This window comes from Varanus komodoensis, unplaced genomic scaffold (assembly GCF_004798865.1).
Source record: "Varanus komodoensis strain SLA01 unplaced genomic scaffold, ASM479886v1 scaffold1, whole genome shotgun sequence".
In the NCBI taxonomy this organism is placed as follows: Eukaryota; Metazoa; Chordata; class Lepidosauria; order Squamata; family Varanidae; genus Varanus; species Varanus komodoensis.
This window is the reverse complement of record NW_025335268.1, coordinates 110,236,217-110,248,927: the sequence shown is the minus strand read 5'-3', so window position 1 is coordinate 110,248,927 and position 12,711 is coordinate 110,236,217. Positions and strand designations below refer to the sequence as shown.

The following is a 12,711-nucleotide window of genomic DNA, read 5'->3' as shown; positions in this document are numbered from 1 at the left end:
CTCTTTCTCCTCCTATATTTTTATTTTATACTGATAATTTTAATTTTGTATTTGTAAATCAATGTATTTTTTGTATTGTTATATTTAATGGTAATTTATTATGTACTATTGTATTTCAATGTATTTTATCATGTTGTAAGCCGCCCCGAGGTTTCGGCAAGGGGCGGCATAGAAATGTTATAATAATAATAATAATAAATAATAATACTTTTGCTGAGCAGAATGGGCAAACACTGTAGGATCCAGATGAACAAAGCTGACTGAGACTTACCCAAGAGGACTAGCAAGTGTAACTACTATCCAAGCATCCTACCAAATACTTACGGAGGTGAATACTTATGCACCAACATGTGCCTATTTATTTTTATTTACTTGCCTTTTACATCACAAGGCATTGCATGTGTCTGTGTAAAACACTGTTTGTACATGTAAATATGTAAAAGCACATATAGTCAAGGGAGATCAATTATCCAGAGTAAAAGATTTTTCTTATATAGTATGCCTTCAACTCAGATTCATAGAGAATATTCTTTTCTGACAATATATCATTATTGACATATAAAAGCATTCATTTTTGCTGAAATGAGAAGTTACATATAACTTCTTATTTAGTTATCTAAGGATACAGAAGCCATATAGACTACACGATGATGCAAAAGAAAACAGATGTATCTAAATGCCACAATCAAAAGTTAAGTCTCCTAGCAGTTTACCTTTTTGGAGTACAAATACAAGTTTGGAGTTCTGCCTGGAACTGGAATACCAGCTTTAGTCAGTTTTATGAAATACTTTTGCACTCTGCTGGCAACCTGGATAGATTAGAGGGAAAAAAATCAAAACAAGTATGCATGAATATAATTTCCAAATATTAAAATAGTAATTTGTAAACTACAACGAATGTTACACATTGGAGGTAATAGTTCTTGAATTGCCTTCTGACAATGAAGTGCTCAGAGCCAGTGACAATCGCTGCATCAGGAGCTCCTGTGCCAGTCTCAAAACTGGAGAGGGGTGCCCCAGTCCTTCTGGCATCGTGTCTTTGGTACATGGGAGGCTGTTTGGGGGTGGCATGTTGCAGAGTTTTTTTAACTCACTTGCTGCCATCTTGCCCTTTTGCCAGGTTGGACATTTTTGAAGATTTGTTTTTCTCTGCCACCTTTTTAACTTTATCTTGGAAGAGTGCCTTTTCTCCAGGGTAGTGGTTGGAAGTTCTTTTGAGGGTACAAAGACTCCTACTCCCAAGGTGGTTGGCGGAGGAGCTGTCTGCATAGAGGGCCTTGCTCCGGAGTTCCACTTCAAGGAGGTTGACTCAATATTACCTGGCCTGTTTCATAAACACCTAGCAGTGGTAACAGGAGTCAACAATATAGGTTTCCCCCAACAAAAAGGTGCAGGGAGTGACCATCGGTAGGTGGTAGTTGCTGCAGAATTTCACGCAAACACAAAATGGAGCCTCAAGTGCCATTGTCTTGAACAGGAGGCAGGAATGTGAGGTCAGGGGAGCCAGACAGAATTGGAGAAAACTGGGAAAAGTAATATTTTGTGTGTGTGTGCTTGTAGAAGTACAGAAGAAAAGCAAAGAAGCTAGAAGATTCAAGAGGGTTGCAGAGTCAATGTCTAAATAAGGTAAGTAAGCAGAGAAAGAACTCTCTGATGCGCTCACAGTGGCAGTCAAAGAGAAACTGAGGTTTTGGTGGGAACCCCTCTCTGCATGTGGGTGTGCCCAAGGGTTGGGCTCCTGCCAAATAATAGTCACCTTTGGAATCTTCCCAAATGGGCTCTACACACATGCGTGTAATGCATAGAGACCACAAAGAAGAAAGAACCATACTATCTTGATAACGCTCCAGCCTTCTTTCTTCCCCTTCAGGAGAGCTGCAGATTGGGGAAAACAGGGAGGTGGGGATTGCCTCTGTCACTTCCTTAACTCTGCACTGGGATGTGCATAAGCTTCTGAGTTCAGTCTTACAAGCATCAAGGGCACAATAGATAGGACTGTACCCTTAGGGGATGCTTCCACCTTTGAATTCTCTTCTCTACTCATTAGGACACTTCACTCTCCATCCGAACTCTCTCATCAAGACAATGTGGTGGAGGTCTTTTCTCAGATGCACTTATCTGCCTGCTTATCAGTACCTGACTACTACTTTACCCAATCTCACTTGTTTTGTTGGCAATTTGTACAGAAGACAACACCAATTCTGTATTTTGCAAAACCAGGCAAATATTTCTGGTGCTTAAAAATGAATAGTAAAAGTAAAGCTGAGATTCATCCACAAGCTGTACAATTTTTCCCTTACTACCACCAGCTGCTATTCTTCTTGTCATAAATGTTTGTGGGGGCAGGGTAAAACATAGCATTATTGTGATTTTCCCCACAGTATAATTGTATTGCAATGTATGATTATATGCCATGGCATCAAAGTTGTCCAGATACTTTTGTTGGCTTCAAATTAATAAACAGAAATCACGAACCTCAAAAAGTCCTGAAAAATCTATTCAAGTAACTACTATACCAACTGCATTTCAAAGGAACAATTGATATATTCTGCGGTAATCAGAAAGGAAAGGATCAGCAAAGAGGTCATTGGCCCCCTTTAGCCAGTATGGATGAGATAGCAATCACCATTTTTCTAGCAAGGCCGGTTCTACCTAGGTGCATAACCTGTCTCTTGATCTGTATAAGGGCCCTAAAAGAACAGAGCTCCCATACCTGCTTTGCAGTTCTGTTTCCCAGTTCATCAGCAATCTTCTGCCATCGTCGAGATTCTACTTCTTCTGGTGGGTATTTCAAGAGTAATTGTTCAAGTTTTTTCTAAACCAATCACAAATAAAGTCCTAAATGCATATTCACCTTTTATAAAAGAGATCACATTATTCATTTCTGGGGGAGATGGGGGATAATAACTATAAAGACATTATAGGATTATACCAAATAATATACACAAATCTAATTTGCCAGTCTAGTTTTTGCATTACCTGTTCTTCTATAGTCCACAGCTGGTTAAAAGTTTCAGGTTTGGTCTCATCACAAAGTCGTCCTCTTATCATCTGCTTAAATATAGTAAATGAGAGAAAAATTTTAGTAAGTTAACATATCTAGATTCCATGTCAATAAAAACTAGAATTAATTAAAGGCACAATCCTATGTCCTCCCATCATTGCCTGGGGTGGGAACATAGGATTTTTAGGAGTCTCAGCACTAAGGTTCTGTGACCTCACTTACAGGATTCCAAAGGTGGTGGCTCCCACCCTCCTCCCTGTCATTGTGGAAAACACAAATGCACCTCAGAAAGAAGGAAAAGTGATATGCCAGGATACTGGGACAGAGGAGGCTGAGGTCATCTTCTTATACCAATTCCTATAAGTGCCTCCTTCCCTCCCCATCTCCTGAAATGTATCAAGATGGGCAAAAATGGTTGCCTAGATCATATGCAGGGGAAAGGGCATGATGGCAGCAGAAGACAAATCAACCAACATCTATTATATTAAAGGACTGAGAATCTTCACAGATAGGATTTAAAACCTGAGTGCATGAGTCATGTCAGGAATGCCGAGTTGATGATGGTCAGAAGATGAAAGGCCATTGGGAGGTTATACCCCATGGCTCCCAGGAAGAAGGGAAACTAGCCTGGTCCTACCCATCAGTCAAAGAAGGAACATGTGCCTGGAGTTTCTTCCTACCTCCCTGGAATATGTAAAGGAACACACAATGGTGACATATTGGAGGTAATTTTGAAACATTCAGCTCTAACAGACAATTGCCTTGGAAATGCAGAGTTCAAAAAACACTGTGNCACAAACTGTTGCCTGTTGTTTGAGGATAAGCTGAGGTTTTCAGGGAAAACCGAGAAAGAAAATTGGTGATGATTTCAGCTTTAAAATATCTCCAAATTCCCTGTCATAGAAAAGCATGTAGCACATTGCAATGTCTTCTAGTGTAGCACTGTGAAAATTACTGTATCCTAACAGAATGCCTAATGATTCAGAAAACATCACAGCAACTTCGATTTGAATGCCTGTTTCATTGAGACCAGGAGCAAAGCCCATCCAGATGCTGACTTCTGAAAATTTAGCATATGTCTAATGGTGTATCAAGTGGTGGAACCAAGGCATTTGGAGTAGGGCTTTTGGAGATCATCTGTGGGAGGCAGCATGCATAATTGGGCCTTAACAAACTGATATTTTATGAAAATGCAATCTTGCCGCCATTTTGAATGGATCCTCTTGGAACAGGAAACAGCAGCTAGCACGCTCCCTGCCACATCCCTAAGGCCTTCTTGCATGCTGCAATTTTTTGTCTACAAAAATCATAACCAAACTTAGGTGTAGCAAGACATTTCAGCAAGAATTGCATGAAATAAAACCTGTTGTATAAAAATATTGTGAGGACCCTAACATAAAAAGAAAAAAGCATCCAATTGTCACCAAATTCCCTATGTGGAACTTAGGTGAACAGGTTTGCTTTGTGTAATGTATTGGTTGTATTATAAGCTATCTGACAAGCTTAGGCATAGGGGTTACCTGAGACAGCTGGCAAAGCCAACATACTGAAGAAGGCCATCCATCTGAGAGTGGCTGTGGTACCCAAGCTGTCACGGCTTCTGCTCAGCCCAAGAAAACGCTGGACAAGTGAACCAAGGGGCTCATGGGAGCCTGGGCAGTAGCCGCATACCCGCCTGTTCTGTGCAGTGGCCACACACTTGCTATGGATTATCATTAAAAGCACAAAGTCTCTGTCCCCAGAAGAAGTTTCCCATTGAAACGCTGCATGATTTACACTTAAGGGATTCATTTAAGCCTCTACCAGGAGCAGGTAATTTTGTCACAGCTCTGTGTGGAGTGTGAGTCGATCACTCAGTGCTTTCCTTATGCAAATATGAAGCAGAAGAAGCTATCCTGACTACCCTTCCATTTCTGTTTCTCCAATCATCTCTGCTAGCTGATTTTCTTCTGGTCAGGAATCGGACGAAGAAGCACAGGAGTGTCCTGTCTGTGGCAGATCCATTCCTTGCTCTAGGCCAAGTCTTCAGAGTACGTTAGACTAGAGGGACAAAGGTGATTCTAGGAGGATGGAGTTACCTGTAACTGCATGCAAGGCGCACACTATAAATAAACCTCCACATCTGTTAAGCTTAGTGCAAATCCAGATGCTTATTTCTAAATGTCCAGGGACTCTTCTGCAGTGGACTCTTTGGTAGGTGAGTCATTTTATTCTTTGGCACCAATAGAGAATACATGAAAAGACTTGCAAACAGGTAACTGAATTCCAGCCCATCCGGGTGTCCCATTTTTTAGTGGAATTGAGAGACTTGAATAGATATGCTATTCAAAAGCTGAATAATTGGAAAAGGGGACCTGGGTGCCATTTATACGGCTGGTCCTGGTCTTTAAAATATTTGGTTCATATTTTAAAGCAAGGTGACCTCATCCATATCTCGCAGAATTATGTGAGGATCACAATGAAGTAACTTCAAATTCTGCACATTTACCAATGGAAAATATCAGAAGCCTTTGAAAAGGGATAAAACATATACTTTGAAAGAAAATGCATTTAAGAATGCATACATGTCAGGGACTTCCGGGATACATCGCAGTGAGATCGGCAGCGAAAACGGGGCTCCGTATTTCGTGCTGAAATACACTCTCTAGTGGGCTTGAGAGCCCGAATAACCATCCTGTGGAGGTGGGCAAAGAAGCAAGCTGCCCTGGTACGTGGAGTAGCAGTGGCTGCTACACTCGAACCGGGCAAATCGCTGAATTCACGGAGAGCGGACATGAGGTGAATACCCTCTCAAGCCATCAGCCCCGGCAAAACACGGAAAAAAACTTGGACTCCGGACCTTCTGGGTGAGATTAATACCCGTTCTAAGAATTGAGCCCCTAAAAGGAAATCTCAGGCATAAGCAATAACTTGCACAAAGAGCCCAATTTGAAATGGAGGAGGAGGAGAATTCCCTCCCCCCGTGAATAAAAGCGGCGACGGACTTGGGGGAGGTTAACTGAAAAGAGCAAAGACTGATATGTAGAAAAGCAGAGTTTTAACTTCCCCAAGGGGACAAAGCTTGCCTTGAATCAATCTGAGGGAAAAGCCCCTTTTTTTCTTTGTTTTAATTCTTCGTTTTGGACTCTAATGGCAGATGGATCATTTCCGGTTACTGTTTAAACATTCTTATTATGAAGACGGAAGACGTTCATTATGAGAATAAGGAGCTCTTTGCTGCCACCCTGTGGCCATTTTGACCTACAGCAAGCCGCTGAGAAAACATTTGAACTCTGCTTCCTAGCCTTTGGATGGTGATGGAAAATAAGTTCTAGTTTGATACAAAACATCGTGAAGATATCCCTAGGACATAATTCTTTATGGTTGATTCTTCTTTTTCCTTGGCTCTTAGTGGATTACAAATACGTGGAGAACATAAATGAAGGTGTTGGAACGTTAGAAGAATTTAAACTACTTGAACTATTTGGCTGGAGAGACTGCATTATTTGTGTTGAATGTGCCTTCTTTTTTATTTGTTGAATCAACTGGAAGGGGATTGTTATTAAGTAATTATACGAACTGGAGAAGAGGAAATAATTTGAATATTATTTTAGGCTATCTAAGCGGGGGAAACGGTGGTAGTTATTTGAAATTTCAACAGGGACTTAAGTGCCTTTACACTTAGTTATATTATTATTCTATTATACTTTAAGGTTTGTAAAACGTAAGACTGAATTAATCTTTCATCTGTAAACTGATTTTGATTTTAATAATGAGTTTCCCTAATCTTTACAAGAGCTCTAAAAAGCCTGCTACTTCATCTTCTGCCCCCTCTTCGGAACCCTCCAGCCCCATTCATCAACAAAAAATACTGGATGTGGTGATCCAACAAGATAAATTCAACAATTTTCAAAAGGAGTTACAGACAACACTTCAAGCAGTCCAAGAGTCTATTCAAAAAATGGCCTCTGAACAAAATGAGAAATTGGATGGCCTCAAAAAATGGCCTCTGAACGAAATGAGAAATTGGATAAAATGGATAGACATATAGCTGCTATAAATGCTCAATTAGCTGACATTCAACATAAAAACACAGAATGAACAAAAAATACAAGAGGTGGAAAACAAGACTGAGACTGTAAACAAGACTATTTACAAGAAGGTGGAAGAGATAAATAAAGAGGTACAACATCTGACACAAGTGAATAAGACGTTATGGGACTAAGTTGCTGTATTGGAGATGGAAAAGCCTCTAATTATTTGAGACTACAGAACATACTAGAGACAAAAAAATGAAGACTTAAATGAGTTAATAACGACAATGTTAGTGGAAGTTCTTGATGTGGAGAAGGAAGAAGTGGAGAGAGAAGATGATTTGATTTATAGAGCAAATTTGAGCTATGTGAGAAGACACAGACTCCCCAGAGAAGTTCATATCAAAATCACAGAAAGATCAATAAGAGACGAAATACTCAAGAGGGTGAGAGAACAACCATTACAATATGGAGAAAACCAGATAGTGGCTTTGAAACAGATCCCATGGAGAATCAGAAAGGACGGAAGAAATGCCAATTCCTTACTTCAAAGCTGACAATGAAAGGAATTACGTTTAGATGGTTGGTGCCACAAGGGATACTTTTCAGCTGGAACTCCAGAAGATTTAGACTGAATACAACTCCTAACGTGCAAGAATTTTATGAAAACTTTAGGAGCTCTTTTGAAGACGGAGAACTGACAGAAAAGAAAGAGGAAAAGAAAAATGGAGAGGCGGAGGCAGCAACCGCCCATCTTTTAAGTGAGGAAGAAACAGAAACACCAGAACAACAAGGAGAAGAACAACCAGTAGAGCAAAGAGAAAAGAGGAAAGCTAGAAATGTGAAGCCCAAATATAAATAAATATGAATATTATATAAACATGAATACTAAAATGGAGGGAAAAATTGAAATGCTTTCAGTAAATATAAATGGATAAATTCTCCTTGTAAGCGGAAAAGGACATTGTCACAGCTCCAAAAACTGAAGATAGACATAATTTGCCTACAAGAAATGCATGTAAAAAAACTACATCATAAAGTTTTGGAATTCTCAAAACTTGGTAAGGTATTCATATCTTCAGCTCAGCAAAAGAAAAGGGGACTGGCTCTCTATATAAAAGAAAACTTGGACCCTAAACACACATTTTCAGATGAAGATGATAGAATTCTAATGGATGAGGTAACGATAAAAGAAGGCTCTTTTGGTGGCAATATACGCACCTAATGACCAACAGGAATTTTTTTACCAAAAATTACATAGACTACTCGTACAAGCTGATTACCACAATATTTGCTTATTGGGAGATTTTAACGCAATTGTAGATTTAAAAAAATGGATTATAAGAGTAGTAGTAAAGGAGAGAGAGGAAGAAGAATACTTCCAAAATCCTTCTTTAAACTAACAGAGGAATTTAGACTTAAAGGTGCTTGGAGATACAAAAAAACATGTACAACTAAATACACTTTTTACTCAAATAGACACAGGTCATGGTCCAGAATCGATATGGTGTGGATGACCCCAGGTCGAATTGTGGATCTGCTAGAAGTTGAATTAGGCCCTAATGTATGGGCTGACCATAATCCTATGACTTGGAAAGGAACACGAAAATTGCCTAGATGGACATTAAATAAATATATATTGAAACAAGGGAAATGGAGTTTTTCTTTCAAGAGAACAAAATAGAAGAAATTTCCCTACAAAACGTTTGGGATACGGCTAAAGCTTATGTCAGAAGATTGATTATAACTTATACAGCAAAAATAAATAAAAAGAAAAAACAAGAACAGCTTAAATTAACAGATGAACTGAAGAAGCTGGAATCTGAATTACAAAAGGAACTAATAAAGAAAGACCTTAAGATGCAGATGAACATTTGAAAACGTAAATTGAATCTACTAGAAACAAACAAACTAGCTAAACAAGTCAAAATGGCTAAACGAACATTTTTTGAAAATGCAAATAAACCTGGAGGATGGTTAGCTTATAAACTAAAGAAAGAAAGAGAAAAGAGGTCAGTCTTTAAGTTGAAAGATGGAAAAGGACAACTACAAGTACAAAGTGGGCTAATAAAGAAAATAATTAAAGATGTCTTTGGAAAACTATACAAAGCTAAAGAAGTACCAATTGAGAAGACCTTCAGTCAAAAGGTCAAAAGACCTTTTGAATGTATTCTTCAAAAAGGAAAATCTACCTAAGCTGCCAGAGAACCTCAAAAAGGTATTAAATGAGGAAATACCAAGGCTGGAAATAAGCGAAGCAACAGAAAGTGACGGAAAAATGATAAAACACCTGGTCTAGATGGATTGTCAGCGGAATATTATAAGCGCTTTGAAGAAATCTTAAGTGCACCATTGAAGGACATATGCAACGAAGTATTACTAGAAGCCAAAATACCAAATACTTGAATTGAGGCTAATATTATTTTAATACCGAAAGAGGATACAGACTCAACACAGATTCAAAACTATAGACCAATTTCACTTTGAAATGTGGATTATAAAATTTTCACCTCAATCATGGCGGAAAGGTTGAAAAATTCTTACTAGAATTTATACACTGAGATCAAAATGGGTTTCTACCTAAAAGGCAAATTAGAGACAATGTGAGGATCATTCTGGATATCCTAGAGTCCTATGAAATACATTCTGAAAAGCAAATGACATTATTGTATTTAGATACACAAAAAAAAAGCATTTGATAATGTAAGTTGGCAATTTATGATACAGCAACTAAAACAGATGGAATTTGGAGAAAAATTTATAAATGTAATAACAAGCATTTACCAAAAACAGACTGCAAGAATAATAGTCAATGAAAAACTTACAGAGAGTATCAATAGTCAAAAAGGTACAAGGTACAAAAAGGTACAAGACAAGCATGTCCTCTATCACCATTGCTATATATACTGACTTTAGAGATTCTTAATAGAAATATTGGAAAAGATATGGATATTAAAGGAGCTAAAATTAAAGATGAAAGTTATACACTCCTAGCCTTTGCAGATGATCTAGTCTGTATGCTGGAGGATCCTTTGGAAATGGTGCCTAAATTACTAACAAAAATAGAAGACTATGGAGAAGTTATTGGGATGAAAATAAATAGAGAAAAGACCAAACAATTAGTTAAAATCTTACAGCTGAGTAAAAAACATTCTTAACAAAACAAGTAGATCTCCAGATAGTCAAAAAGGTTAAATATCTGGGAATCTTTATAACAGCTAGATGTGCTACATTGAAAGAAGACAACTATGCTAATGTTTAAAAGAGATTAAAAGTGATTTGGAAAAACGGACTGATTTACAACTTTTGTCGCTTGGAAGACTAGCCATAGTAAAAATGAATATATTATGAAAGCCTTTTATTTTTATTTCAAACAATTCTGATAAAAATTGAAAAACTTCTTTGACAATCCGAATACAAAAGTTTTGAGATGTATATGGCAAAAGAAAAAACCAAGAATTGAATTAAAAATGCTTCAGGAGACTAAAGGAAATGGGGGCTTTGGTCTTCCAGATTGGATGTTGTATTATCAAGTGTGTGTTTTAATGCGGCTAAAAGAATGGATAACTTTAAGAAACAAAAGAATGTTATATTTTGAAGGACATGATTTGCAAATAGGGTGGGATGCATTTCTGTGGTATGAGAGATGTAAAATTCATGGGTATTTTCAGAATCACTATATTAGAAATTCATTGATTTTGGTTTGGGAAAAACTTTATACTAAGATCCCTAGATGGCTTTCACCTATGGAAGCTTTGGTATATCCTAATGTATTGAACTTTAATAAGATTGTGACTTCCAATGATATTATTGACAGTGAAGGAAGATTGAAACCAAACCAAGAATGAAAAGAACAGGGCATTGAGCTATCATGGAGGCTTCAAACACAAATACAATCAAGGCATACCAAAGATTATAAAATGTATGGATTTTATAAGAAACAGACAATGGTTAATCAAATAATGTTAAGATCAGATGAAAAAATGATTACAAGATCGTACCAACAAAAGTGCGTATACTGAAGGCTATGGTTTTCCCAGTTGCAATGTATGGCTGTGAAAGCTGGACCGTAAGGAAGGCTGAGTGCTGAAGGATTGAGGTGCTGGAGGAGACTCCTGCGAGTCCCTTGGACCACAAGGCAATCAAACCGGTCAGTCCTAGAGGAGATCAACCCTGACTGCTCTTCAGAAGGCCAGATACTCAAGATGAAACGCAAACACTTTGGCCACTTAATGAGAAGGAAGGTCTCCCTGGAAAAGAGCTTAATGCTGGGAACAATAGATGGCAAAGGAAGAAGGGGACGGCAGAGGATGAGGTGGCTAGATGGAGTCACTGAAGCAGTTGGTGTGAGCTTAAGTGGACTCCGGGGTATGGTGGAGGACAGGAAGGCCTGGAGGAATGCTGTCCATGGGGTCGCAATGGGTTGGACACGACTTCGCGACTAACAACAACAATAGCTTCCTTCTAGATATGAAAATGGAAGATGAACAAGTAAAGGAAACAATGATAATATGGGCACAAAACTTTGGATATAATATTGAGTTGCAGGATTGGCAAACATTGTGGGAAAGAAATATTAAGACTACCTTGTCAACTTCATGTAAAGAAAACCTTTACAAAAAGTTTTATAGATGGTACTTACTACCAAATAGATCAGCAAAAATGTTTTCAGGTATGTCAAATAGCTGTTGGAAGTGTAATCAAAAGCCTGGTACTTTTTATCACATGTGGTGGACTTGTGATAAAGCAAAAAAATAATTGGTTAAAATACATAGTTGGCCTGGAAACATGTTACAAAGGCATGCAACCTGAAGTATTTCTGTTAGGTATTTTACCTGATGATTTTGACCAACAAAGTATATATTTGATTTAACATGCAATCACAGCGGCGAGGATGGTATTTCCACAAGGCTGGAGGAATGAGGAAATACCAATGTAAGCATCGATATTAAAGAGATACTGGATTGTGCAGAAATGGATAGCTTGACTTTGTCTCTCAAGGAGAAAGAAGAAACGTATTACTACGAAACTTGGGACATCTTTTATCAATGGCTAGAGAATTGGGATTAGGGCCGAAATATCCAGTAATTGTAGAAGAATAAGATAATCACCCAGTAGGTCCAATGCCTTTTGAATGATTATTTCTTTTATTTGTAGAAAAGCAATAAAAATTACTTTAAAAAAGGAATGCATACGTTTCACATGTGTCTGCAGACACCCTTTTGTGCATAACCTTTAAACTTACACAGTAGCATGGAAACAGGATGGCACAGAATTATGGAGGAACTCATTTGAAGGTAGTATGGCCTAGAAATCCTGAATCCATCCATTCCTACCTGAAAATCCTACCGAAGAATTTTTCTCCATGTCAGATTGCAAGCACTGCTGCTTTTTGCATGAAAAATTGTATGCACTTTCATGTATATTTTTCCAAAGGCCTGAATCTAGAATATCCATTTTGAACTGCATACATTTATTCCCACTGACCAAATTACATTTGTGTTCATTTTACAAATATGCTGAATTGCGGATACTTTTCTGTTGCCCAGATCACAGTGTAAGCTCGGAACTATACACTCTCCAGCTCTTGAAGTTCATATCGAATAAGGCATGCATTCCTTCCACATCATCTTGCTAGAATATTTTTATGCAAGACCAAAGGATGTGCTTTAAATCAGTCAAGTGCACCTGATT

At 38.1% G+C, this 12,711-nt stretch overlaps 1 protein-coding gene across 2 annotated transcripts in view; it reads right to left on the bottom strand.

The window, feature by feature from the left end:
* The window catches only part of LOC123028551 (ZZ-type zinc finger-containing protein 3-like), a 20,522-nt gene extending 16,732 nt beyond the window's left edge, over positions 1-3,790 (bottom strand). The window contains exons 1-4 of one of the 2 annotated variants that reach the window (XM_044440478.1): positions 3,527-3,790; positions 2,980-3,054; positions 2,714-2,815; positions 714-809 (exon numbers count right to left, since the gene is read on the bottom strand). In XM_044440478.1, coding sequence (XP_044296413.1) covers positions 714-809; positions 2,714-2,815; positions 2,980-3,051 — 270 coding nt within the window. In that variant the 5' untranslated portion in view covers positions 3,052-3,054; positions 3,527-3,790. The remainder of the gene's footprint in view (positions 1-713; positions 810-2,713; positions 2,816-2,979; positions 3,055-3,526) is intronic. The other variant, XM_044440487.1, reaches the window with a different exon arrangement.
* Between the last annotated feature and the right edge of the window lie 8,921 nt (positions 3,791-12,711).